The 27,881-nt window shown below is 39.6% G+C and overlaps 1 protein-coding gene across 1 annotated transcript; it reads left to right on the top strand.

The window, feature by feature from the left end:
• The first annotated feature begins 1,017 nt into the window (after positions 1–1,017).
• TMEM170B (transmembrane protein 170B) lies at positions 1,018–21,436 on the top strand. The gene is made up of 3 exons (XM_059472701.1): positions 1,018–1,434; positions 8,931–9,101; positions 13,199–21,436. Exons 1-3 carry the CDS (start codon positions 1,338–1,340, stop codon positions 13,327–13,329), a joined length of 399 nt encoding a protein of 132 aa, XP_059328684.1. The 5' UTR covers positions 1,018–1,337; the 3' UTR covers positions 13,330–21,436.
• Positions 21,437–27,881: the final 6,445 nt, after the last annotated feature.

Raw genomic sequence — 27,881 nt, 5'->3', positions numbered from 1 at the left:
GTAAGCACTGTGCCATGCAAGAAGCCGCTTCCAGCTTAAAGGCTCTGTTCCTTTATTACATAAAGAAAGCAAAAGCACGGAGTAAAGATTCGCTCACGATTTCTGACGTTTTCTGACTTTCGGTGGCTTTAATCTGCGGCCGCAGTGACGGCGGAGCTGCGAGGTTCAAAGGGACGGGCAGGGACGTCACGCAGCGTTGCCGGGATGATGCCTCGGGGTGGCAGCTCGGGAGGGCAGCTCGGGGTGGCAGCTCGGGAAGGCAGCTCGGGGTGGCAGCTCCTCCGCTGCGACATGTGCTGTCGCCTGCGCCCCGGCAGCCCCGGCACTCCCGAGCGGCGCTCCCCCTGTGCTGTCCGCTCCTCTGTCCCGGTGCCGTCCTGCTCCGCCGGGGCTGTGTCCCCAGACCCCGCCGAGGCAGCCGTGGAGCTGAATCCGCCCGCGCCCTCTGGAGCTCCGTGTGCTGAGGCTGCGAGCAGCGAGGTGAAAACACCGCTCTTATCAGAATTCAGATTCTGCATTTTGCTCTCCTCCGATGTTTAAAGGCACTCAGCAGCATCAACTTAAATACTTTAACACCATGGAATGTTATCACTTCATTTTCCCCTTTATATCTACCCATAGGTGTATGCAGATTTTATTTGATACACTTCTTGCTAAGGCAAGTTTCTTTGGGGGCCCACGGCATTCCCAGTCTTTCCCGCCCTCTTTGACTCAAATCGTGATTCCGAACGCTGGCTCTCCGTTTGGAGGGAGGAGCCCGCGCCCCCGGCTCCTCCCGCCGCGCCTGCGCGGGGCCGCCCTCCCGCTGCCCCGCTCCCGCTCCCGCTGCCCCGCTCCCGCTCCCGCTGCCCCGCTCCCGTTCCCGCCGCTCCCTTCCCTCCCCTCCGGCCGCCTCTGGCGCCGGGAGCCGCCCCGCTGCCGCCGCTGCTCCCGCATGGAGCCGCCCGCCTAGGCACGGCCCGCGGCCGCCCCGCCCTCGCTCCAGGTGATGCCGGTGACCGGAGTGACGATGCCGCCGGCGAGGCGGCGGCGGCCGCTGCTGATGGAGGAGGCGGAGATGATGATGATGGTGATGATGATGGTGATGATGATGATGGTGATGATGGGCTCCGCCGCCTGGCCCTGCCCCTGAGCGGCAGGGAAGCGCCAGCGGCCGGCTCCCCTCCTCCCCCGAGACCGCCCGGCTCCCCCGGCCGCCGCCTCCCCCACTCCGTCCTCGATGTCTCCTCCGCGGCGCGGAGCTCCCTCGGCCGCCTCCCCGCCCTGCCGCTCCTCGCCGCCGTCTCCCTCCCGCCCCGCGGCCCGGCGGCTGCCGGACCCCGTCCGGCGGCGGCACCATGAAGGTGGAAGCGGGGGACAACTCCATGATCAACCTGTCGGTGCAGCAAGTGCTGAGCCTGTGGGCTCACGGCACCGTCCTCCGCAGCCTCACGGGTAACGGGGCACGGCGGGCCGCGCTGCGGGGCCGCCGCACAATGGAGGGCGGGCGGTGGCGGTGGTCTCCCTGTGTGCTGCGCAGAGGGAGGGCTGGTGTTGGTGTTCCCGGGTCTCTCCGGGTGCCTGCATGCGTGTTCTGGGAGCAGGTACATCGGGTGTCTGTGTCTGTGTGTCTGTGCCTGCTGTGGGGTCCGGGAGTCAGGCGGGGTCTGTGTGAGGTGCTGCTTGGGCTGGGGTGTGTGCCCGGTGTCTGCGGTGCCTGCCCGTGCAAAGGACATGACCGTGGGGGATGTGCTCCCTCACTTCTTTATGCCCATGTATAATAAAATAAGGCTGATGGCATAGGGTGTGTGTGTATGCGAGTGAAGTGATGAGTACCTGTGCGTGAGTGAAGGATCGTAGAAAGTGTGTGAGTGTATAAATGCGTATGGAAGGCTGGAGTGTGTTTGTGGAGGTGGTTGGGTTTTTATTTTATTTTTTCCCCTTGTGGGTATATGCTCATTGGCATTTGACAGAGAGCTATAAAAAACCAACTAGAAAACCACAAAGTTTTGAGTGTGGAGAATCAGAGACTTCCCCCACTACCCCTGAGTACACCTGTGGGTAATGAGACCTGTGGGAGTGAATGAGGTGACAGCTGTTTTCTGACAAGTAGTTGTAGTCTTAAACATCTGGGATTCTTAAAGACTCAGCTGTTACAAAAGAAATAATGTGAACCGAAGTAGAGTCAGGTCCTTCATCCTCTTTTAGGAGAGGGGAGCTTTGGCTGGCTCTTGGCCAGAACTGGCTTTTTTCTGCTCGGTCTCAGGCTAAAAATGGGTGTGGACTACTGTGAGACCCAAGGCATACAGTGGAGAGGGGTATCTGCTCTTATTCTGTCCTTGTGTAAAGAAAAGCGTAAGCTTCCAGCTCTGAACAAACAGGATTGGGTGTCAATAGCAGAGATGTAACTGAGTAAATTCTTTCTGCTCCGTTGTAGGGGTGTATTAGCTGGTGACAGATTAGTGGAAAATGTTGAGTAGGAGTAGGTTTTAAACAGTTATGGAAATAATCTAATATTTATGAAAGAGTATTATGTCACCTTTTTGCACTCTATATTAATGGTTAATAGATATATTCTGTTTTCTTTTTTAATCTTTTAGAGGTGGAAGATGTGTGATGGAAGTAGAAGTGGGATGAAAATAGAAGTGTAACTGAAGTTGAAGCTGTAGCAAACAGAAAGTGATTATCTTTATTGCTCTTTTAACTTTCAGGATGCATCTTAGTGTAATAAAAAAGGTTAACCTTTTCATATTTATCTGGTCTATGAACTTTGTAGCGTGTGTCTGATAATTAGAGTTTCCAGGTATTAGTGTGGTGACACACTAAACACAGTTCACTTCCTGAGTAGTTACTTTAACATACCTATTTAAAAACTTGTACTCTTAAAGGAAAAAGTTCACAATGGATTTCACTTTACTTTGTGCCACACATCCTCTATAAAGTTTTTCTTATTAGATCATTGTGCAGCATAGGCGTTTCTATGAAATTCAGTGCTGAGAGTTAATATCAGCTCACTTCTCAGTGCTTTTCAATAAGATAAGGGCTTGCATAAGGTATTTTTAATGTGGAATGTATTTTCTTTTTAGCTTAAAAATATGAAAAATACTTTTTTATCCATTGTAGTGTTGTTGGGGAATGTGTCACTGCCAGTTGTAGTGGCGGTTTCTAATTTTGTGCTTAAACGATGTTTGCTCTTACAGCCATAACCTGTTGACCTGAATGTTCTCATGGACTGTCAACAGTCCAAAACTTGCTCTGGGCTTAAAAATCTTTTCCACAGGTTAGAATATATATTGATATAATCATTGATATTATCAAAAAGCTGAACTAGTTACGAGCCCTTACTTACTCCTTATCAAAGTAAACTTTGCTCAAGACCAGAAATTCTGTTCTTTTCCCTGCCAAGAAAATAGGTTTGTGAACGAGTTTATCTTCTTTGACTACTTAATCCATTCCCTTTTGCACCACTGTTAGGTATAAGGAGAAATTTCCCCAGAATACTGGGACAAGAAAATCATTAATATGCCATGTTCTATGAATATTCAAGACTACCTCCTGTCTACTTTTGGACTTAATGTTGTGGTCTGAACTGGACTTTAAAGTTGCACAAATGAAGACTTATCTCCTTCAGATAAATCATATTGATTATGTGTTCACAAACATGTTGCAAAATGTTATCAGCTTCCTTCTTAAAAATATGTTAATTTTCTGAATTTTTCAACAGGGTCCTGATATGAACGCCAGCCTAAGCTAGGAATGCTTCACACCCTAATAGCTTAGTTTTGGTGGGTTCTTTTTCCTGTTAATGAGAAACTAAAAGATTATTTTGACACCATATATGTGAATCAGGTTCAACATAAAAAAAAAAGGAAATCCTGTCTTTCGTTCGTGGCCTCAAACACCCAGGAGACCACAGACAAGTTCATTGCTGCCATACCCATCACACCCTGTAACAGCTGAAGGTGCTGGTGTTGTTCCTTTTAGCTGAACACAGGCCCATCACCATGGGGTGCTTGCTTCCTCTCTTCCTGACCTCTCCTGGGAGGTGCAAGTAAGGCTTTGGGAGTCATGGAGAGGTGGGGTGGCTGTTACCTCACTCTTTGTTACATCCTCCAGTAAATACCAAGAACATCTCCTTTATATGAGCTGGTTGTGTTTTAGAGTCTAGGGTTTACTAGAGCAGATCAGATAGCAGCTGAAATTGAACTGAAAACAGAGAAAAAATCCCATTATTAGTATCCAGTAAAATAAAAATTGTTTAAAGGCTGCTTCCACAATAAAGGACTTGGCAATATTTCTACTAATAGAAGCTCCTAAGCTCCATCTTGTGCTAATTTTTCCCAGATTGTCTGGATTTTCTTTTTTCTTTGCCCCCTATGCTGTTACTTGAGAGGACTAGTCTGTAATTTGAGATTTAAATGATCCTCAGCAAAGTGCTTTTTTTCCCCACTTAGTGCAGCAAAAATCTTAACATCTCCAAAGAACGCTTTGACTGTATTGTTGATAACTTTGAAAGTACCAGTTAATACAATAATTAGGGACAGGACCTGGTGCTGAAGAAAAAAATATAGCATGTAAAGAGCTGAGTTACATTTGCAGTTATTATAGCTGTCACTTCATCTGAGTGCTTTGAGTTTATAAGCTACAGGAATCTAACATTACTGGTTTTTCTAATTCTAAATTTGGTGAGTGCTACCTTGTTGACTTAAATCTGTATTTTTGTATTCTTAGTACAGGTGCTTATTGCTTGACTACTTGTAACTGATAGCAGTAGGCTGGGTACAGGGCTTAGAATAGAAAGAGAAAGAGAGAGACACTTTGTTTTGGAGTAATCAATTTTGATTTATGACATCTTGTAGGCAATCATTATTCATCTGGCAAAACAAGATTAGAGCTAGAGGAAGAGTGCTGAAGAGGAAGGACTAAGGAGATAGTCCATGTTTATTGAAGCTTAGTGGCAGTAGGACAGCATATTGATACATTATATAGCTAATATTTGAAAATCATTTATCTGCTTCTGGTGATGGAGTGATGTCTTCAAGTCTTTCTAAGATGGAAGTGATATGAATGTTATTCTAAACAGTAACATAAGTCTTTTCCCAATCTCTAATGTTGTGTATGCCTACACTAATATATATATATATATAATGTTTATCTGTAGTACGTAAGCATAATGTATGGATGATATCTATCTGATATATATGAATACCAAAATTAACAAAGTGCTCTAAAACTGATGTGATTGGGCATTAATTACAAGGTATTTGAGTTTGCAGCTTTTCTGGTAGGAAAAAAATCCCCAACTGAGGCAAACCAGATGAAAGGAGCATAAACACTGTCTTAAATCTTCTTTTCAGTTTAAGCGCTAAGAATTTTAAACATGAAAAATATATCTTAGTTGTTCCTGTTAGAAGAGCTGTGACATCTTTGCAATTTACTGAATGTCACTATGCTTGTAAACTACTGGGCCTGCCCTAGTTCCTGTGTTTCTCTAGGAACTGTGGAGTTTTGATAATGTATGTTGTGTTTTGGTGACTTCAAGTAACTTGGATACTTTAAAAGTAAACTCTGACTTTTTTTAGGGTCAAGCAAAAGAAGTTGCAAGAATTTTGTTGGTTTTTTTTTTATTTTATTTTGTACGATTCATATCTCTTTGAGGGCATGACTAAATGAACTGAGGCTAGGTGAGTATTTGAATCTCTCTGACAGATATAGGTAAATCATTACCTCCGTAACAGCAGCTGATGCTGTCAAAAGAGCCAGCTAATTAGAATAGCTGCACAAAGACTGAAATTGGACTGTGCTTTTTTTGTCAGGGTAGCAATACATAAATTTATGCTGCTTAAAGGATCAGTCAGTGTATAGGACATAAATAGCTGAGACACTTCAGTCTCACTTCCTCTTCCTTAGAGATGGTGCAAGTCAATTCAGCAATCAGACTACTCAGTCATTTTTGAACAAGTGAAGTCTTGGCCATTTGTGTTCAGACGTCCTCATTCTCTTTCTCTATTCTTTAGTGGCACCTCTCAGTGTTATTCCTAAGCTATTCTTTGTGTCTTTCAGTGTTACTCTGACATACTGCTTTTGAGAGTCATCTCTCTTTGTGGTTCAGGGGTTAGGTGATACTGAATTTTACAGAACATAAATAATTCTCTGCCCTCACCATATCAGGGTAAGAGTGTCTGTGCTGTCCTCTAGGTGAATGGAGCTTAAGGTCTCCTGATTTGCTTGAAGAGTTCTCTCTCTCTCTCTCCTTACCTTGTTCATCCCTGTTAAACAACTTACTTGGCTGGCTTCATCACTCACCCTACAAGCAGAAGTAAATAAATGTGTTGAACTAGCAGGCATAGAAAGAGTAAATAAAGGAGGATAAGAAAGGATAACTTCTGGCCTTTCCTAGGGAACGTGCTTGGAAGTGATTGTCCTGTTTCAGCTCCTACATGATGTTTTAAGACATACATCATGTCTTAATGAAGGGAGGTCATAGTTTAACAAAGCTCCAGCAGCTTTTGTGTCAAACAAAGAATATTTCTGGATGCTCTCTAATTTCTTTTTCAATATGCCTGCTGCTTTTAAAGAGTAGGAGGAGAAAGTGTGTAGCAAAGAACTGAAGTTTATATTTCTTTAGCCAACAGAACATTTTGGTGCTGGTTCTATTCTCAAGCCTCCTGCCCTAAATATAAAGTGAGGGGTGATGTTAATTTTCCTTGAGCCTTATTTGGAATGTAAATAAGACCGAAGATCGTTGCTCACTGTGGAGCTATTTTGTTGTGTAAGAGTTTGTAAATATTTTTGGTTTCTTAGTTACAGGGGAGTAGTTTGCCTTCCCATAAGCTTTCATTTTCTTCTAAAAATACAGTCATCCTAGTGAGTTTTCCTAAGACTGGAAGTCATTTGTCTTTTCTACCTGCTAAAGGTTGGCAATGCCTACAAACACCAATTTCCTAAAAGGTGATGCAGTGCCTAGCAAATCCTGTAGAAATTACGGGGTGTGGCAGTGGCAGATTCCCACAGACTTTCTTGGTCCAGATTGGTTAATAAATCCTCCTGTTGTCCAACTGTAGGTCTGGCAGGGCTGCCATGTTCTATATTGGTGGATCTTTGGTTAATCCTTTTGTTTATGTGCTGCCACTTGAATAAAGCAATGGAAATACCCAGGCTGTGCTAGTAATGGACCAGGCCTGTTAGGACAGCAGGAAAGGTTCCCTTCCCACAGATTAGGTCAGCCAGTCTTTCTTCATTTTAGTAAGGAAGTTTGTGGAGTGACTGCCTGACACTCCTGCCACTGTTCTTTCACAGTGGCTTCTGAGAATGACGAGACATTAATTTAGTGGAACAGAGTACCATGGTCATTATCCTTTTGCCAAGATTTTTGACACCCATCTTGGGGCCAGGGGTGAAGGGATGGAGGATCTGATGAGAGCTGCTCTGAGCCACCCTCAGGATGTGGACACATGTACCCAGGCACTCAGAAGGAAAAGCTTGAACTACAGTTGAAGAATTCATTGGATGTGGATTTGCCAGCCACCTTCCTTGCTGCTCTTTTAAGGGAGTCTTTTGTCTTTCATGATTTAGAGGAGCTGTACGTCCTTGGGCAGACAGATTTTCATTGTGTGAAAGGGGAAGGGTTGAGCAACTCCCAAAGTACTGCTAAATAAAAAGCTTAAACTCTCTATCTGTGCTATCTATATACATATCCTACTGACAATGGACTCCCAGGGCTGTGGTTATTGTGTAGCAACATTTTTTTTTCTCAGCATCTTTTCACAGTATGTTTTGTGCTGCTCAGTATTTTTAAAGTTAGCTAATTGGGTTGTATTTTTTTCCTCAAATAGTTGATATGAGTCAAGCTACTTTAATACAGGCTTGCCTCATAAGCAATAAGTATCTTGCTTTTGTAAGGAAGCTGGGGTTTTTTGTTTTGTTCTATTTTTGAGGGGAACTGCAGCAAAAGCTGAATTAATGACAGTGTCATGGGATTATGGAATATGTACCCTAATTTGCTAAGTTCTGTAATGATACATACCCACTGTAGCTCACTTAAAAGGGATTTTTTTTCTTTTATTTACTCACCCTTTTGATTTGTAGAATGTTTTTAGAAAGTTGACAGCAAGTGAGAAAGTTTCTTGAGTTATTGTGTAGCTCCATTGATGGTTCCAGGGTTCCAGCTCTTTTCTTTGAAGGTGCTCATCATGTCTGCCATTCTTCAAAGAAATGTTTGTGCTCCAAACATTCTCATGATCTGACGCCCTTTTTGGTAATTCAAATAATAGTCACTGCCTCTCTCTGAAGTTCTCTACTAAGGAATTAGAAGCAAGGAGTTAGATGTGTTAAAATTTCTTGTTAAAATGATAACGTTTTTATTTGCACTTTTGAAGCCACTTTGATGGAGCACTCTATTACAGCTCCTGGGTGTAGATAAGCTAAAGTCTTTAATCTCAGTTCTCCCATCTGATGTTACCTGATGCTGTCTCTTATTTGTGAGTGTGGGGGATTGGGAAACAACAAAAGATCCACACCTGCCCCAAAACAAAAACTCAGAACCCAAACAAACCCCAAACCAGTTCTTGACTTTTTCCTCCTTCAGTCTTTATGTCAGAATATTTCATTTGACAGAAGCAATTACAATGCCCACTATGAAATTGCAGTCAACACTATTTAATGAAGCCATCTAAGGAATTATGGCTACCTGTAAAAAAAATCTGAATTAATATTTTTGCCAAAATCCTTTTCATAATTTTTAATGCAATTCAGCTAGTCCTTTATGACAGACTGCTGAAATGAGGAAAGAGTCTTGAGCATGTGCTGATAGTGTCACATGTATCACTTTTAAAATGGAAATCAGTATTGATTTTCTCCTACTGTTGATTGTTTGCAATGTTTTAAAGTTTCTTACTTATGAAGTTCTTATCTTAAAAACATTAACCCTTTATTTGACTGCTTTCTTTCAGAGATGTGGTACTGGGTTTTCCTCTGGGCTCTCTTCTCCTCTCTCTTTGTCCATGGTGCTGTGGGAGTGTTAATGTTTGTGATGCTGCAGAGGCATAGGCAGGGGAGGCTGATATCTGTCATTGTGGTCAGCATTGGATTTCTGGGTTCTGTAACTGGAGCAATGATAACCAGTAAGTCTGCCTTTTGTTCTTGTTTGTTTTTTTTTTTTTTGTTTTCTGTTTTTTTTTTTTTTTTTTGTTTTGTTTTGTTTTTGTTTTTTGGGTGTTTTGTTTTTTTTTTTTGGGGGGGGGGGTTTCTTTCTTATTTTACATCTAACTTAAAAAAAAAAAAAAAGACCAAACTGCTTTTCTTAGTTAATTGTTAATTGTTTATTAAGGATTTTTACAATAGTTATAGAGTGGCTTCTCCTCACCTCCCAAAAAAGAAAAATTAAGCTTTGCTGATGTTCTAGGTGGAATACTGTTTGGCAAGGGCATGTGTTACAGAGTTTCTTATGGAATTACATGAATGGCCACCACTCAAAATACATTTTTTCATTATTTCTTGACATTGTATCCTCAGATAGATGCAACAATTTTCTCTGTTAAAGCCCAAAGGTTCACAGAGCTGTTGTTAAAAACCACACTCATATTTAAAACATTGCAGAAAGTAGGAGTGTGTTATGTAGTGAAATGTGGAAGGCTTACACCTGACCAAATACAACATGAATTTGTTGCCAACAATGTTTTGAGGAAATGTTGCTCATCTGTCCTCATCTAGAGTTATTGTATCAGATGCTGCTTTTCCATCTTTCCCAAGAAATTCTGTTATCTATGTCAGCACTGAAACACGGGCCATAAAACCTCTAGGATACTGTAGTCATTCTTTGGTTTTATCATATCCAGCTTTGTTTATCAAATTTATAAATAGACTACAGTAGCTTTCCCAAGCAAGTAGGAGCATGGTGAGTTTTCTCTTGTGGGGGGAAAAATAGTGAATGCTATTTTTTCAGGAAAGAAGCACACTCTTGCCTGCAGCAGTGCTGGTAAGGAGTTCTCAGCATTAAAAACCATGTGTTGAATGGTGCCTATGTTAACTGAGCAGTAGTTTCTGCCCAAAAATCTTCAGTGTTGCAGAAAAGATTTCCTTACCCTCACAGACCTTTCGAGTTAGGCACCTTAATACTAGCAACCCCCATATAGTCTGAAGGCAAAACTTCCCACCTTTCACTTTGGTTTTCCTGTGTTCTGCCCAGGTTATCAGAATAGTGGTATCACTACTCATTCATAGAGGATTTGTGTCAGATTATTTCTTATTGCTGCTGAAAGACATTCCTGACTATTGTTTTTCAAGGCTAAATAAAAATGCAAATGTATGAGAAGTTTCACTAAAACTTTCCTCAAAATGTTGTTTTAATTGCTACAGATTTCTCATCTTAGAATTTCCACCAGTTAACACAGTATGGTTCAGTATAGCTATTTTTTGGGGGAGGTTGGATTTTTTTTTTTTTTTGCTAAGATAAGTTGGAACTACTTGAGTGCCTTATGTTATATGTTATGCTGATTTTTGTCTTAGGATTAAAATGGCAGTGGCCTGTTACAAGGTCAGCCATGCAGGAGCATTTCTGAAGAACTGAGATAGGAAATGTGGTGTTGAAAGATCCAAGCAGAGACTTTCACAGCTTTCTGTGGTGGGGAGGTTTCAGGATCAGTGTCTCTCAAATGAAAGTACTCTGTGTCTTTTATCTTTGCATAAAAAAAGGAGCAACACAGTTGTATTTTTGGCATCCAGTTTTGCAGATCAAAGCATTTAGCACGTGAGCAATCCTGTTTGTGTGCAGATTCATCTGAGAACTTCTCCAAGCTTAGACTATAGACTTGTTATGCTGTTCCCAAAGGTTTTGCACAGAGCATTGCAGCTTGCTTAGGCAACTACTTTCACCTTGAAGCATTTTTTGTTTCTGGCCAGAACTCGGTTGTTTCATACTGATAGAAATTCTGTGGGGAGCTTTTGAAGGCAAATTATGGTGATCAAATATTAAAGAGGAGTTTTAATAGCTATTATGCTGCAAACTGAGAGATGCAAGTTGAAATATCAGCTATTTGAATATGCCTGGTCCAGTGCTTAAGAAATTGAAATAGCCAACTGACTTCAATTTCCACTTTGCATTTCCAGTGTTCTGCATTGTTTGTGTAGGAGAATGAAGGCAGCATAGACTATTGCAAAATGTAAGTTTAATTTTGGTCAGGAAGATCTTTCAAACTTTCTAATGTTCTGGAACCTTTTTAGCAGCATATAGAAAAGCAGGAGACTCCTCTGTTTCTTAGCTTTGAAAAGTCATGGAAATTAAAAAATTAAAATTAAATTAGGTATTAAATAAAATTTTAAAAGGTATTGAAAAATTACTAATCAGAAGGGAATACAGTAAAAAAAAAAAAACAAAAAAACCCTGAAACCCTAATAAAAACAAACCCACAAAGCAACAACCAAAAATACCCCACCAAGCCAGACAAGAATATATAAACACCAGGCAGCTTAAGGCAAGGATTTTAGCTGTATTTGATCCAGAAGGGCCTGTCCTTCCTCCTCTTCGCCAGCACACTCCTTTTTGGTAACAATTCTCATTTCCCTCATTGGCAGCCTATTGTACATACTTTTGGCTCCATACCATCTGTGCTGGATTATGCATTACAGGTTGTACTGCACAGTGTTATTTGTGTAATAATACATAATTAGCAAACTACCAAATTTTTATTGCTTTATTCTGGATACTTCCCAGAGTATCTCAGTGTTTTCTTAAAGCCCAAAATTTCTGTTACTGATCTAGTAGTGACAATTCTGGTATACTTTTTTGGCCAATTTGAATTCGCTTTGAGAGTTCAATCTGAAAAATAATTTTAATGTCAGTAGTGGGCTCAGTCTAATGGATCTCTTTCAAGTTTTGACAGCAGCTAGCCAAGGAACAAATGGAAAAGCTTATGAAAGGTAGCTGAGTGAAATATCATAAGGCTAGCCTTCTGGTGAGATATTTCAGGCAAAATATACTTTACAGAATATGTTTAAAAAAAACCCACAACAATAAAAATAACCAAAAAATTGCCTAACAGTGTGAATAATAGTGTTTGTAAGTACTGTTATGGCCACAGTCATGACTGAATTCTACTCTTCCTAAAGCTGTTGTGAAACTGAGGTGTTACTTGTTGAAGATGTCAGATGATTCAGATGCTGGTTGTACTTTCAGAAAATCTGTTGTGACTCAATGTATTTCTGTGTCACTGATGGATTTTTGATCACTCCAGCAGACTATTCCTGTTAGTAACTGTGCAAAACCAAAAAAAAAGTCCCATTTTTAGTTTAAATCTTGCATATTTATATTTATATTTATATTTATATTTATATTTATATTTATATTTATATTTATATTATATAAAAAATTGTGATGACTTTTCAGTTCTCTTTGAGCCTGAAAGAGCCTGTGTGATCTCTGAAAGCATTTAATTATGACTAGATAACATCTGAGACAATACATACTGAAGGTCTACAATTAAGTTTTGGGTTTGGTTGAGGTTGGTTCTGGCCTCTTTAGATTATATTTCAAATGTGAATTTGCACACAAATGTACAAGAAAAATGATCTGTTGAGTTCGGAATCTTTTTATGTGCTATAGCTCAAATTCTAATTGTATTGGTTAGAAATTTCCTCTCATACACATTTATGGCAAACACTGCAATACTTTGGCCTTTTTCATGTTTTGCTGGATTTACTAAACAACTGTTAACAATTCAGTACTTTAAGTTGAAATAAACTCATTTAGTATCACCAGTTTATTCAGCTGAAATATTAAATGAAGCTGGTCAATGTGTGTTTGCAATTGTTTTGTTGACACTAGCAGCTTTATTGTTCTTGTCTTCTCCCTGCCTATACAAGCAGTATTAAACCACTCTTCAGACCTGGTCAATTTTTAGAGGACTGTCTTGCTACCTTTTCAAACTGGCACAAGGCAAAAAATGTTAAAAAAATTTTGAAGATGTGTAAAGGGAAACAACAAGATTTGATTTTCTTAAACTGATGATGGAAAAGTTGATCTGGTTCAATTGGGAAAATCATTCTTGAAGGATATATATAACTGTAAAAATACAAGCAAGGCTGGTAATTGTGTAATGCCATGAAGCAATGCAGTGTTTGGTAATGTTCTATAAATAGCTGTCACATAGAGTAGATAATTTGTCACATATTTCAACCTTGGCTTTTTCTGTGGTTTGATCATTGTTTTCCTTGTGATCCTTAGGTGCTGCAGTAGCTGGAATTTACAGAGTAGCAGGAAAGAACATGGCTCCCCTAGAAGCTCTCGTCTTTGGTGTTGGACAGACAGTACTGACATTAATTATCTCATTTTCAAGAATTCTTGCAACGCTTTGAAGCTCATGTAGAAAGGGGGGAGAAAAATGTCTTCAATCTGAAGAGAAGCGTCCTGACAGTGGATTCATCAGTTTATGAACTCGAATTCTGGTGCAAGAGGAAGGAAGCTATGTGGAAAGTGCACTACAAATATCGAGGCTCAGTCAAATGAGCAGGCTGTCCTCTAGTGTTGGAACTGCTGCACTCCTGCACTGCGCCTTAACGTGCCTCCATCGCGGGCCGGGGGGATCCCTGTGAGATCCAGGGATGGAGATGGAGCACCTCCAGCAGCTGCCAGGCAGGTCCCTGCTTGGTGGTGGCATCACTGTCCTTATCACCTTGGAAGGAAACAGAGGGGCCGTCCTGAAAGCTGCTCCGTGTGCCAAACTTGGGGTTTAATTCTGAGCAGGTGGCTGGGTAAGCTCTGGAATGTAGAAGAATTCTGTGAATGTGCACAATTCTCCTTGAATTCAGGTGAAATAGCAAGATAACTGACTTTTGTGTGTTAGAAGAATCTCTCTGAATGCTGAATGTTCTTGTTCAGCATTCAAAACAACTGTTAGATCTGTTTCAAAATGTAGATTAATTTTGATGGGGTTCAAGAACCACAGCTTTAACAACCCTGATATAATTAGCACTGTGTGAAGAATGGCTCGTGGCAGTTTCGTTCCTTGGCACATTTCTTTGTGATTTTAGCCTGTCAGAAATCAGGAGTTTAGGGTGACTATATGAAGGTTATTAAGTACAAGCCATTGTGTATGTACAAACAAATCTTAAACTGTTGTTTTCCTTGAAATTACTTTGTCTTAAGCATACACATGGCTACCAGCCCTTCTGCAAACCTCAGAGAAAGGGTGCTCATTGCAAATGAACTCCCTATATTTAATTAAGCGCTGGTAGGACCCTTACCCCTACATGCATTCTGTAAGGAAAACACAAATACAACAAACTGTCAGAGGAAACCTATGAGGAAAATGGAAAGGGTTAACAATATGATGTCTTGGTTTTCTACTGAACAAAAATATTAAGTGTAATAAAATAGTTACCGTACTCCAAAAATTTGTAAGTGGGGCAGCACTAATGTATTTACTACCTTGTTTCTGAACACTTTGTATCTTTGGAAAGGTCAAGATACCTAGAACTTTCAAATACTTAGCTTTTAGTGGTTTGTGCTTTTCTAGTTTAAAAGGGACTGAGTGGTGTTGTGCATGTGAATGTCATAAATGTGAGTGTTTGGAGTAAAGAGAAATTAAGTCTAATGACTAATTATTTATGAAATACAAAATTAAAAGGGCATAAAGTTCTGTGAAGAATGAGGAATCTTTTACATCTTTTTTCAGCTTAATGCTTTTCAGCAGTTGTCTCTTAATGATGACGGGGAATAAATCACTCAAAGGTTTTGCTGTTATGATGTCAAAAAGACTTTCAGGACTGTCACAAACACTGGCACCTACTGCACACCTAAAAGAATATGTTTAAAATATAACTTGCAATCCAGTCATTGCTTAGTACTTTAAAATATAATGAACTAACATGTCTGCCTTTATCTTATTCCACATTTCTTTGAAGTGCTAGGAATGCTAATAGTATTTGTTTTCTTTAAAAGCATCAAAGTCTTGTTTGGAAAACATACAAAGTTATGGGCTTTGCAGGGAACAAGTTAAAGTATAGGTTTGTAAATATTTTCAGTGTTATTTTTACTTTTAATTGCTTCAAAAATGTGGCTGAATACATATACTGTCACTGTTTTTGAATGTCTTCAAAAACTTTCCTGTGGTTTGTTTTTTTGTCTTTTGTCTTTTACTTTTTGCTTATAATTTTTGGCACATGACCATTGCACTTTAATAGACAATGAAATTATGACATCTGTAACAAGCAATTGAAACTTTCCCCCATTGTCTTAAATTGTGAGAAAACTGGTTTCAGGTATTTAAGTCAAATTGAATAATAAAGTGATTGAAGATATTTTTCCTAATGTGCCTTGTTACACATATGTTTAGGTGAGAGGATTTAAAAAAAATTGTCACATCTTCATTCTTGTTCTACTTTGATTATTTCTGATTAATTTGGTTACTTGATACAGTGTCTTGTTCAACAGAGTTTAAAACATTTTATTTGACAACCTGGAAATGCTTGTCTGGATCAAAACCAAACGCATCACGAAGCACTCGCTGTGTTCAGTAATTTAGATTGTCTCATGCCTTTGTCTCACACTGAAACTTATTCACATGTTCCAAATTCTTAATTTTTAATCTCAATTCTTAATTTTTGTAGGAGGCTATTATGCTGCCACTGGCCAATGGCTGGCTGTCTTTCACTAAGCTAAACTACAGCAGGCTGCTGCCAACTGATGAGATACATGTGTTTGTATTGATGAACTTCATTCTTCATTTTAATTACTGTGCCAATGAAGTTGTTGCTGTTGTAACTCTCCCCCTTGGACAAGGAGGCATCTTTGCAGGTTTTAAGCTACCTTTCTCCAAATAATTTTTTATTGCATAGGTACTTGTATTCACTTTTAGAATGTTGTTGTGTGTTTAGCTCTCTCTGCGTTGTATGGCATTATTGCCTGGCAAGAGGGGACAGGCAGATAATGTAATGCTTAAGTGGCCTAACAGGGACAAGGCTTTATTTGACAGAAGTTTGTTTTCAGCTGTTTGTTGTGAGGAGTTTATAATGATGAAAAGTTTGTCTGTGAAGTGTTCTTTGATCACAGCATGAACGTACTGCTTAATAACTCCAGCAGTGAAAGAGAGTGTAAGTGGCCTTCTGTCTGCAAAACTTGGAACTTTCATTCCATATCCCTAGAAACAGTGTTGTTAAGCATAAGGTGCTTTAGTCAGTGTTTGTGTGTGTGTCTGTGTATATATGTATATTTGAATGAGTGAATGGTGGCTTTGTGGAGTGTGTTTTATACCTGACACTTGCTAACAACTGAAATAGCTTTTCCAATAGAAAATAGAATTACTTTAGCTAGCCTCCCCTCCCCCTTCCCCTCTTAATGAAGCTACAAAGGAATCTTGTGTGTGAATGGCACTGATGGTACCCTGGTTCACCCTTGGACAATGCAGTGTTGTCCACACAGATGTTTTAGCACTATCTTCAATCAGCTCTGCCTGTCTCTGGATTGTATCAAAGTGCACATTCTGCACTGTGCAGAACAAATAATGCATCAACACAGTTTAATATTTGGAAGAAGGGGGAGTACTGAATATATTATTTAATGAGGAAAAGCTACTGGTTTTTTTAGGAGCTGCTGCTATCAAAGATTTAAACATTCCACACACTTTTGATTTATCAGTATGATCATAGAATTGTAAAATACCAGGTTGGAGGGGACCTCAGCCATGGTCTGGTCCAACCTTTCCTGTCAATAGCATGGTCTAGACAAGGTAGCCCAGCACCAAGTCTTTAAAGTGTCCAGTACTGGGGAGTCCAACACTTCCCTGTGATTTTGTTCCAATGGCATTATTCCAGTGTCCAACTGGAATATCACAAAGTAATTTGTATACATTACCCCTCATCTTTTCCATGTGACTGCTTGTAAAAAGGGAGTCTCTTCTTTCCAACCTCCCTTTAAAAATTGGAATATGTTGATAAAGGCTCCCTTAAGCCTTCTTTCTTCAAGGCAGAATCAGCCGAGTTCTTTGTTTTTCCTCATATGTCAGGCTTCCCAGACCTTTGATTATCCCTGTGGCCTTTCTCTGGAGTCTTTCCAGCCTGTCCATGGTTTTGTGTGTTTTTTGCATGTCAGGGACCAAAGCTAGACACAGAGAACCCATTATTGCAGATGTGGCCTGTCAGGTGGCTGAGTGAGATAATGGTGATTTTAACTCCGCTGGTGATGCTCTTGTCGATCTAGTCCATCCATCATGTCAATGATCCTGTTGGCTTCCTTTGCCATAACAGCACACTGCTCACTCACATGGAGCTGCTTGTTCACCAGGACCCCCAGATCCCTTTCCACAGAGCTGCTCCTCAGACAGGTCCATCCCAGCCCGTGCTGCACTCCTGCATTGTGTTTTGCCAGGTGCAAGATGTTACCCTTGTCCTTGTTGAACTTCCTAAAGTTCTCTGTACATCCTATCAATGTCCTTTTAGTTCTCAGTGTGTATTTTTCTGCTTTTCCATCTCTGGTACACTTCTCTTCTGGATTTGAGCAAATTCAGAGGTTCACAGTTAAACCAAGGAGGTCTCTTGCTCTGCCTCTTTGCTGACCTTAAAGGGGATGAGCTGGTTTAGTGTTTCCAGGAGACTGTTGGTGAAGAACTCCCAGTACTTTATCCTCCTTAGCAACCCTTCCCATGGGCTATGAGCGTAGTGAAGTTTGCTCTTATAAGTCTAAAATGTTTGTTTTAACACTGACCTTCAGCATGCTCAGCAGGATCCCAGTACTGTGACCATGGCAGCTGAGGCTGTCCCTGATTGGAATTTTACAAAGCAGGTTTCCTTGGCTTGTAAGTAGCAAGTCCAGCAATGCCCCATCCTTGATTGGCACATCTAACCATCTTTATTCCAAATCTATCCTCTACATACTCCAGGAACCTGATGGATAACATGTGGGATGCTGTATTGTTCTTCCAACAGGTGTCTAGGCAGCCAAAATCACACATAGAACCAAGTTCTGTTGACCCAAAGCTTTCTTAAGTGACCCAAATATTGTTTAATTAGTATTATTTCCTTGGAGATAATGGAGTTTGGAGGTCAGTAGCAGATGAGCTTGGAGATTCCCCTTGGAGATGACCTCTCTGACCTTGACTCTGGCATTCAACTGAGCTTCCACAATCTCTGTAGGCATATACTGGAGGTGGTTGCTCTTTGGCTTCTCTTCTTGGGAAGCAGCTGAGGAGCATTTGGCGTTGCTCTGATTGGCTTGACTTATTCCCCAGATCACAAATTCTGTTTTGAGTCAAAACCTGCAGCTATGTTTCAGGAAAAAAAGGTTCCAAAAATTATTGTCCTTAAATTTCTGGGTAATTTTGAATTTATGAAACTAAGCTGTGTGTTGTGGCTAGTCAAGACTTGCTGTTGGCATTTTTTTTGAAGAAACCAATAATTTAACCAGTTTTGAACATTCAGCATGGATGTGAAGCTTGTCTAAACTTGTCTAAAGTAGCTTTCTATTTTTGAAGCACATTGTTTTGATTTTGATAAAGAAAATAGTGTTGCTGTCACAACATATTGTACATTAATATTTATTTAGCTTACAATTTGTATTTGAGTTCTGTTGTGGGGAGCACATATATAATGAGGAACTGTAATGGAGTCTGAGTTCTAATAACTATAAGAACTGGGTCTTTTTGTTTTAATTTATGTATTTCGTGCACTAGGCATATTTTAATAATGCATTGCCTGCATTAAATCTAAGTATTTATATCATGAGCATATTAAACTGGATGTTTTTGTACACAGCCATTCAACATCACATATGTATAATTCCAAATGAATAGACACAATAGTATTGCTTGGTGTAGTATTGTGGGTTAATAAGTTAGCCTCCCGCCCCAGAAAGTCTGTGACTCTAATAGGGCCCAGAAATGCAATTGTGAACCTGAGATGCTTTTCAGTTGCTCTTCTGTTTCTAGAAATAGGGGTTTTATCATATGGGTATTTCAGTTAAGGGGAAAAAACATGGAGATAGGTCACAGTTGTCATCCTAATAACCAATCTAATCCCATGTAATTTGAGACAAAATGAAATTCTGAATGTTGTTCATAAATTATGATGGAGTATTAAATACACAAAAATGCTAAAGCAGAACCTTTTTTCAGAGTTACCAAAATTTAACATACCATTGCACCAGCATATTGATGGGATACCTTTTAATTTATAACTTTTTTTTGGTCTTTAGATTGGGAGCAGCCCCAGGTGGAAAGACTGTTCTAATCCTCAGCTGAAGTAGTAAATATTCTTTGAGTAGAGATGAATTTAACAGAGCTGAACATTTGTCTTGGGCTAGTGGTCAGATATTTGGTGGAGACATTGGTCACCACCATCACAACCTTTAAAGTCAGTGGGAAAAGTATTCTCTGTTACAGCAGTGAAATCTTCATCTGGGTTCATTAACTGGTGTATGAAGCTGCACATAATTTTGGGGAAATGAAATTATCATAGAAAGTAGAATTCAACCTGAGTACATACATTTGATATCCTAAAATTGTGATAGATTATATCCTGAAGCATGCTGTTTCTGCTGTTTCCCACAATTGTGCCTGAAGTTAGACGTGAAATTCAGGCTGTGCATTAATTCTAAATGTAATCACAAGGACATCTCAAAGCCTGTGAAGATGTATTACTGCTTGGGGTGTTCTCCCAGTGTAGCAGGTATAAAAACAATTGCGCTCTAAAATAATGATCTAAAGAAATATTTTTCTTTCAGGAACGTGCATTTTGTCACTTCTGATTGTTCATCTTGTAGTTACTGAAGACTTTAGGAAGCTACTGCATGAATGCTAGCAGGATTTGATAGCTGTTGAAGGGAATGGACAATATGTCCTTTTGTGCTGCTTCTGTGGACCAAAACACCAACTCTAAGGCAAAGTAAATACTGAAGAGTGAAATATTTTCAGTGAAATAAACAATACTTGATTGATACAAATGGCATTCCTTTTGATTTGAGACCTAACTCTCTAGGCTTACTTGAGAAATTTAGTATCAACACTGTAAAATCCATTTTGAATTATCCACCAATATAAGGTATATGGGAGCTAAAAATCTAAAACCTTTTAGCATTACTTGGCTAGAGGTATTGCTTGTTTGAAATGTGCCTAAATTTTATACAGATAATGGAGTTCTGAAGGTCCTTAATATTTTGGGTGTTTTAGAGGATAATCAGGTATCTATAGAACTAAACTTTTGACTGTGACAATATATAGAATAGCACATAATTCTTAATAAGTGCTTACAGTGGCCACTAAGAATAAATACCTATTTTACAGTTAGAAAAAGTATTTAGCATCTGTATTCATAACTTTAACAGTTGTACTATAAGCTTTACAAATACAAGTGTTATAATCATTTGGATTTGGCTGAACAAATAGGAGGAGAGGAAAACGGGAATTTAAAAATCTTTAAAAATGACAAAGGTAAAAAATATCCATTAGTCCACTGACAGACTTGTGCACCTTCAGTACAGCTTTTCACCAAGCATGACTTAAACAACAGAACACTGTTGGTGTCTCACCATAAACTGTCTTGTTGACAGAATGCATTCTTCAAACTTGTATTAGAAATAGATGTTCATAGCTTCACTTTGTGAAGTTGCCTAAGCTAAAGTGTTGTGACCTAGGCAAAGTTATGAAGCTCAAAGATAGCAACAACTGTGATGGAGAAGAGTGACTTAACATTTAGTTGATTTATGCTTTGTACAGGACTCTGTTATAGTGTGCAAAAGGTACTTGTTTTGAGTGGGTGTACTGCATGCTCATGTAATAGTTTAGCCCCAGTTAAAAAAGGGATGGCATTTAAGTTGTAAATACTGTATACTACTCTATTTCATTTTTAAGCAACTTTTTTATTTCCCTGTTTGTGTACAGTTCTCTATGTACATATTTAAAAAACCCCTAAAACAAACAAACCACAACATTTTGAGAAACTTTTGTAGTTATCTTTTGCATTTTAATTGTGTTAACAACCTTAATATGTGCATTCAGCTGTCTTTGAAGTTTTCATTGCATGCTTTCAGGTTCTCTGAAAAACAGCAATAACAGTTGGACAACTATTTAAAGTAAAACATTCTTCTGCACAATTTCCACTTCCATTCTTTAGAATGCAGACACAGTGGAACAGTTGTCCAATTGTAAGATTTAAAGAATCTTAGGTAATTATTTATATTTATTTTATTTTTGGTAGTAGGAAATGTCTCATAGCAGCTTATAAACAGAACTTGCAAGTTAAACATGATTTCTTGTGCAATTTATTTAACTGAAATTTTCTATTAAAATATTTTCATAAACTTTCTGTAGCTTATTGCATGTTCTTCTAAGTAATCATGAAGCTATGTGTCAACCTCTGTATGAAATACTCTGACAACACAAGTTTTACATTTTGTGAATCTGGTTGAAGTGTACAGATGTACACATAAAAATAAAGCTAAAAATAGTAAATAAATGATGTACCTTCCTGTAGACCACAGTGGTGTGTCCCTACAATTGTCTGATTTATAGATAGAAAAACCCCCTCACTGGTACCTGTGTGAGCACCAGACTGAAGTGTGTTGTGAGCAATACCTTCATTTCTCTGTTGTTTCCTCACAAAACTTTATAACCTATGGCCTCTGTTTCTTACAGCTAAACTTTAGCATGTGGGAAAAAAAATGCCTGAGCAAATGAATCACCTGTAAATGGCTGGTTACAGCAGAAACTGAGGCAGCTGCTTCTGTGGTTATAATAAGTATTTGTTTATGCAACTGGCTGTATGGAGTTTAGAAAACAAATTGGTTGCAGAAATGAGAACCAGATTGATACAGTTCATCAGGTTAAGCCAGCTCACAAGAGAAAGCAGTTTGGGAAAAATATGCTTAGTCAACATGATGTAAATGTTTTTATAGTTGGGGGTTTTTTGTTTTTTTTTTTAGCTGCTAGTTATTCCTGCTTTTGCCCCATGTCCTTAATTTTTAAGGAAGTCTAATTCACCATTAGTCCTTATCTCTTGGAGATGCTATTTTGACAGACTGCAGTGTAAGCTTTGTATTGCTTATTTTAAAGGAAAAAAGTTTAATTTGCTTTATATTTTCTTAAATAATCTGTCTGAGAACATTGATTAGTAAATCTGTGGGTCTTCCCATGGAGGCTGAAAGTACTGCTTTTAGAGATGGCATTGCAGGAGCTGACTTATGAAGTGCTTAAGGGGCTGCAGAGAGTATAAAACTAGATTGCTATGTCTCAAAGTAGTGGTGGGTAGTGAGTCTTTTTGTTTCTTTTGTGATTTTTTTGTGCCTTTGATAATTTGATTTTGGGGTTTTTTAATTTGTAATTTAAAGTTGCTTTCAAAACGAGCTTTTACTGTGAGTGATGGGGGTACAAAAATGGAAATCAGTCTAGAGGGAAGGATTCAAAATACCTGAATCTTCTGATTATTGACTCTGGAGGAAGTTGTGTAAGGCACAAAGCAATGCTGTGCCAAAGTCTCAGCTTTAAGAGTAACTGCCAGAAGCAAGCAGCTACTTTGAGTTTGCACCCTGCATGGGGTGGGGTGCCTGCCTCTGCAGCACAGCTGGGTACCCTCTGGATCTGCCCCTGGACACAGCAGGGATGTTCCACTGCCACCCTGCTCCCTGCCTGCCTGCCTGCCTGGGACCTCTGCAGGAACGTCTGTGACACCTGGGCTGTGTCCCCAGCAGGAGCCAGGGACAGCAGGAGCTGAGAGCACGAGAGCTGCTCCAAGGTAAGTCATCTCTGCCCATCCAGAGCCCTCATCCCAGGAAGAGCAATGTCCAAATGCTATTTCTAGTGCCCCACAATGGCTCATTCACAGCTGAATTTTTTTTTTTCATTCTTAAAAGGTAAGATGTGCTTATTTAAAAGACACATACTCTCCCAAAGAACAGATTTTCTTGTTTTCTGAGAAGCTTAGTTTCAGGGAATGTTGTTTAGCATTACATCTTACATTGCCTCACAGAAAGTTTTTTTAATCAGGTTATAAACAGAATTTGCAACTTCTTGACACACAAGAAAAATGATATGTCAACTTTAGAATAACAAAAGTACTTAGCCTGGTGGGTTGGGTGCAACCAGAATAAAACTGTGTTAAAGTGTTCCACATATTTTAACATATATGTGTACAAACATAAATGTAAATATAGACACGTAAAAAAACATATATATCCATGTTTACTTGAGCTTGTCTTCCTGGCTATACTTTGTAAATGCTGATGGGGAGAGAAAAATGTCAACTTTAGAATGCCAAAGGTAATTAGCCTTCTGGGCTGGGTACAACCAGAATAAAACTATGTTAAAGTGTTCTACATATTTTAACATATATATCTACAAACATATATGTAAATATAGACACAAATGTGTATATATATATATATATATATATATATATATCCATATTTACTTGAGCTTCTCTTCCTGGCTATACTTTGTAAATGGTGGTGGGGTCTTCCTTGGGCACAGAAATACAGTGTAGATGAAGCTTGTTCAACTGTAAAATAGGATATGAGTTTAAATTTTTCAGGGAGCATGAGGACACAATTTGTATTTCAAGTATGCTCCTTTTGTCCACATAAATTATGGCATGTGTCAGCTCAACTCTGCTGATGGATATTAGAATAACACTGATTACTGACATTCCAGGCATGACAGATACTGGCACTATCAGGGGTTTTTAAAATTGCTATTATTGTAGAATAGCAGCTTGAAATGTTATCAGTGGAAGGGGAGCCAGAGTAATCAGTAGTCTGAGCCTATATCTTCCTATTTAACATGGAATTTTTCCCAACACAACTGTTTCAGAACCAGACAAAGCTGCCCCTTTGCACAGTGTCTGACCATCAGCTGAGCAGCATCTTTGTATTGTGGTTCCATTTTACTTTGCAGCTGCCTAAACTGTCCCTGGTGCTATCTAAAAAAAAAAAAAAAAAAAAAAAAAAAAAAAAAAAAAAAAAAAAAAGGTGCCTTAAAAAAGAATGTTTCTAATGCCTGCACTATTTGTTCTCTCTTCAGTGTTGGAGCAGTTACAGCTAATGGATGCCTTTCCATTTCCAAACCTTGCTGGGCACAGCTTCTGCTTTTAGTACAATTCTAAGTGCCCTTCCTCATTTATTTGTTGTTCCCTAACCACCCTGGCAGAGGTGTGCAGCCCTGCTCCTAGCCCTGGGCAGCCTAGAGCCTTGGTCCCTGACTGTAGCCCTCTTGCTGGCGCGCATGCACAGGACCTGCCCTACAGAGCTGTAACTAAGTGTGAGACTGTAGAAAAATGTCACCTAAAGGCAGGATGGGGAGTACGAGCCCATAGCACTGTTGAGTGTGCTGAAATGATAGCATTTAGAAAATTGCTTTCTAAAAAGTCAAAATTGGGGCAGTTATCACATAGCTAAGTAACTTGAGTGATTAGGGACAAAACATAACAGTGCTTGAGAAGTCAGTCACTGCCAGACTGTGACATGACAGGCTCACTGGATGTGGGTGAAAATGCCCTGACAGTCCATTAGGTGGCTTCAGTGGCACATACTTGAAATAAAAGCATGGAACTTAGCTAGGGTGGGGAAGCAGAGCAAGAGACAGGGTGGGCAAGAGGAGGATGCACTGAATTATGGTGTGAAAGGGAGCAAGGAAAGGTGTATTTCTCAGAATGGGGGGAAAGGATGCTGCAATTACAAGAAGGGAGGCAGCATGAGCTTCATCTGGAAGGCTAGGAGAGTTTTATTATTCTGAATATAAAAAGGTAGACATCCACCTCAAAGGTCATGCCTCAAGTTTAGCATTTTTAATTATGGCAGTTCTGGACAGGAAGGGAAAGAAAACAGTGAGATATGAAAGAAAACAATAATGTGCTGGAAGAATTAAAAACAGATTCATCTTCTTCACCCAGCTCTCCTTCAGAGTCAGGTGCTGCACAAACACACACACCCAGGGCTGTTTCCCTCATACAGAAGGACCACTTCCTCTTTCATGTAGTCCTTATTCTGTGTTTTTTGGGATGCCACCAGTTCAGAAAACTCATGCCTCTATTAACTAATAACAAAATAATTAATTAAAAACCTGTTCAAGTTCAAATAATATTTAAGTTATTTTTATCTAAATTGTTACTTTGAGGAATAGTAGAATAAGTGCTTAAACACACTGTTTTCCCACAAACACAAGAAAATATTTTTCTTGATAGTTTTTAAAGCAAGCAAACAAAAAGAGCCAACAAAGTGCTACGTTCTTCACTCTACCAGATCATATGCTATGAATTTTTTTGTAATCCTGAAGTAATGTATAATCCTTCCTTTAGAGGACTGTTATTGTGTAGGAGTTGGATAATTTGTTTCTCCAGCACCAGGAGTTTGTCTGATATTTAGGCAGAACCCCTGCAAAGCAGAAGTTCTGTCACTAGGTGGTAATCTTGGCCTATCCATGATTTCTCTCCCTCGTCTTTCTTCCCACGCTGCACTTCTAGATAATGACCAAAGCTACAATCCTGTTTTATGCTGCTTCTGAATATTATGTTTACAAAGGTAAGTAATCTTAATATTTAAAAGCTTAGGACAGACTGAAACTATTCATTCTCACAGTTTTCTTCATAACTTTATCTTTGTTTATGATGTCTGGTACTCAAAGTATTATTTATTATTTATTCCTTGTTGCATGTTTAACATTGTGCTATATGACATGAATATTTCTAAAATTCAAACTGAAAACTATAGGAGCAGATGATAAAATCTAGATCTTGAACACTTCAATGTTAAATTATTCTTTACCTGAGTAAAAGCAGAAATGGGGTTTTGGTGGTGAAGGTGGTGGGTGCTTTTCCAAATAAAGGAACAGAGCAGTAGTGTGTTGGCTCAGGAATTCAGGGCACAAGATTTTGTCTGGTGAGATGCAGTAAGGAAACAGTAAAAGTGGGAGTGTGCAACAAACTGGGACAGAAGGGAATCTCTTCTTGAGGCTATACTTCTATCTGGCCTGCCACAGCACGTGCTTTCTTTGGAACCCCTCCTTTCTTTCCATGCAGTGCAGCTCTGCAGGCTGGCAAAGTGGGCCAGTAAAACCGGGAATTTTTCAGGAGCTGAGTGTGACAGTTTTGCCATCTGTGTTCACTCATGCAAGCTGGGACTCAGAATCCCATAGGCCAGTTTCAGTCTTGCCTCTCTCAGTGCACAGCCATTGCATTAAATGCTCTCATTTCAGTGTGTTTTGGAAAGTGGAGTCCTGCTTGGCTTTCCAGTTGGTCAGATTGAGATATGAGATACTTCAGGAAGAAGCACTTCAGTGCCAAGACAGGGTCTGGCATTTAAATCTTTGCGAAGCACTTCCCAAGGGTTTGGCAGTCAGAGTAATTACTTTGCAGACAGAGAGGATCTTGGTCAACTAATGCCTTGACTGGCATGTCTGAGGAAGATCAGCCTGAAAACAGCCAGATTGTCAAAGTCACATTAAAATCTCAGTCAACTGCAAGAGAAACTCCCCAGTTCCCACTGGAAGTAGAGCTATTTCACAGGATTTCATGTCTGGTGGGAAAGATTCCAAACAGTCCTGTAGTGAGCTTCAACTCCAACAGCTTTACAGTAGAGAGGGAAAGTGCCTGAAATTCTTCATATAAACATTAGACCTCCCATACCTCCACTTATCTGCCTAAACAGCCCCACAATCACAGTGATTGCCTATGCCCAGAGCTGAGCCACCCATTTTCATACTGAAGATTAATGACTATTTTTATGTATTTTATAGTAGTGTATTATCCTGGAGCCAGTCAAGGGGAAAATAAGAACTTCAGCCTATGACAATCCTCTTGATTTCAAATTAACTCCTTTTTGGATCAGTAAGAGTCAGCTCTTTATATTTAACTTTGTCAGGTTCTGAGTACAGATTTCAAGTAGGTTAATAAGATAAAGAAGACTTCATATCTCCAAATTTAAAAGCTGTGGGGGATTGTTTGTTGAGGTTTTTTCCCCCCTTTTCTTTTTCAAGTAGGTTAAACAGTCTTTGGAGTGCTTCTTCTAACTGAAGCCATCCAACTAATTCTTCCAACATGGTGTAATCTGTTAAATCTAAGATATAAACATCTTTTAGATATCCCGAGGAAACTTCCAGTTGAAAAAATAAATGGTGAGTCCCTGTTGTAAACTTTCAACAATGCCAATAACAGCAATATTCTGCCTTTTACCATAAGTCTGAAGAGTGAGTTTTCTAGTAATTTTACAATTCAATAGTTGAATGCTCTTGCTTTTGCTGAGGGGCCTTTAAGCACAAACAATGTAGTGCGTGGATCATGTGCTTGGAAGGTACTTTAAAAATAAACTGTAAAGGAGAGATTTATTACTTCAGTAATTAAACAGAAAGAGTAAAGCAAGCAGGTTTTTAATGCCAGAGATTACATGAGGGATCATTGTTCCATGTCAAAACACAAACTTACAAGTGGTAGAAGAGCCATTGAGTTCACATAGTTCTAGTTTTGAACCTGAAACTTGTAGAGCTATGAGTTTTGAAGACATCATGCCTTAATTTAAAAACAAAGCAAGCAAACAAAGGGCTAAATAGACTGAGCTATTGCAAAACAAGTCCATACTCAAAGGTCAGACTGAGTTCAGGAGGCACAGGAGGAACAAGCATGGATATCCATCTTCTGAGAGGGGAGAGTCCAGCCTAACCCTCTGAACACCCCGTGCTCCTCAGCAGAGCAGTCAGGGTGAGCATGTGCTGCCGGGGCTGGCCAAGAGCTTCTTTGCCCAACTTCTCTCTCCACGTGAGAGAAGGGGACAACCTCCTTTAATGAAGTCTCAGTGTTAGCTAAACAATGAACCCTGTAAAAATGTGCATCTGAGGCTTTTCAAAGTATGTCTGCTCTTTGATAAAATAGCTCTTATAAATTTTATACCACGGGTCTGCAAGGTACAGCCTAGTCTCAGGCTTCTTAAGTGTTCTCTG

The sequence above is a fragment of the Ammospiza nelsoni genome, chromosome 1 (assembly GCF_027579445.1).
Source record: "Ammospiza nelsoni isolate bAmmNel1 chromosome 1, bAmmNel1.pri, whole genome shotgun sequence".
Classification (NCBI taxonomy): Eukaryota; Metazoa; Chordata; class Aves; order Passeriformes; family Passerellidae; genus Ammospiza; species Ammospiza nelsoni.
Note: the sequence above shows the minus strand (reverse complement) of the source record. Positions and strands in the feature narration are given on the sequence as shown.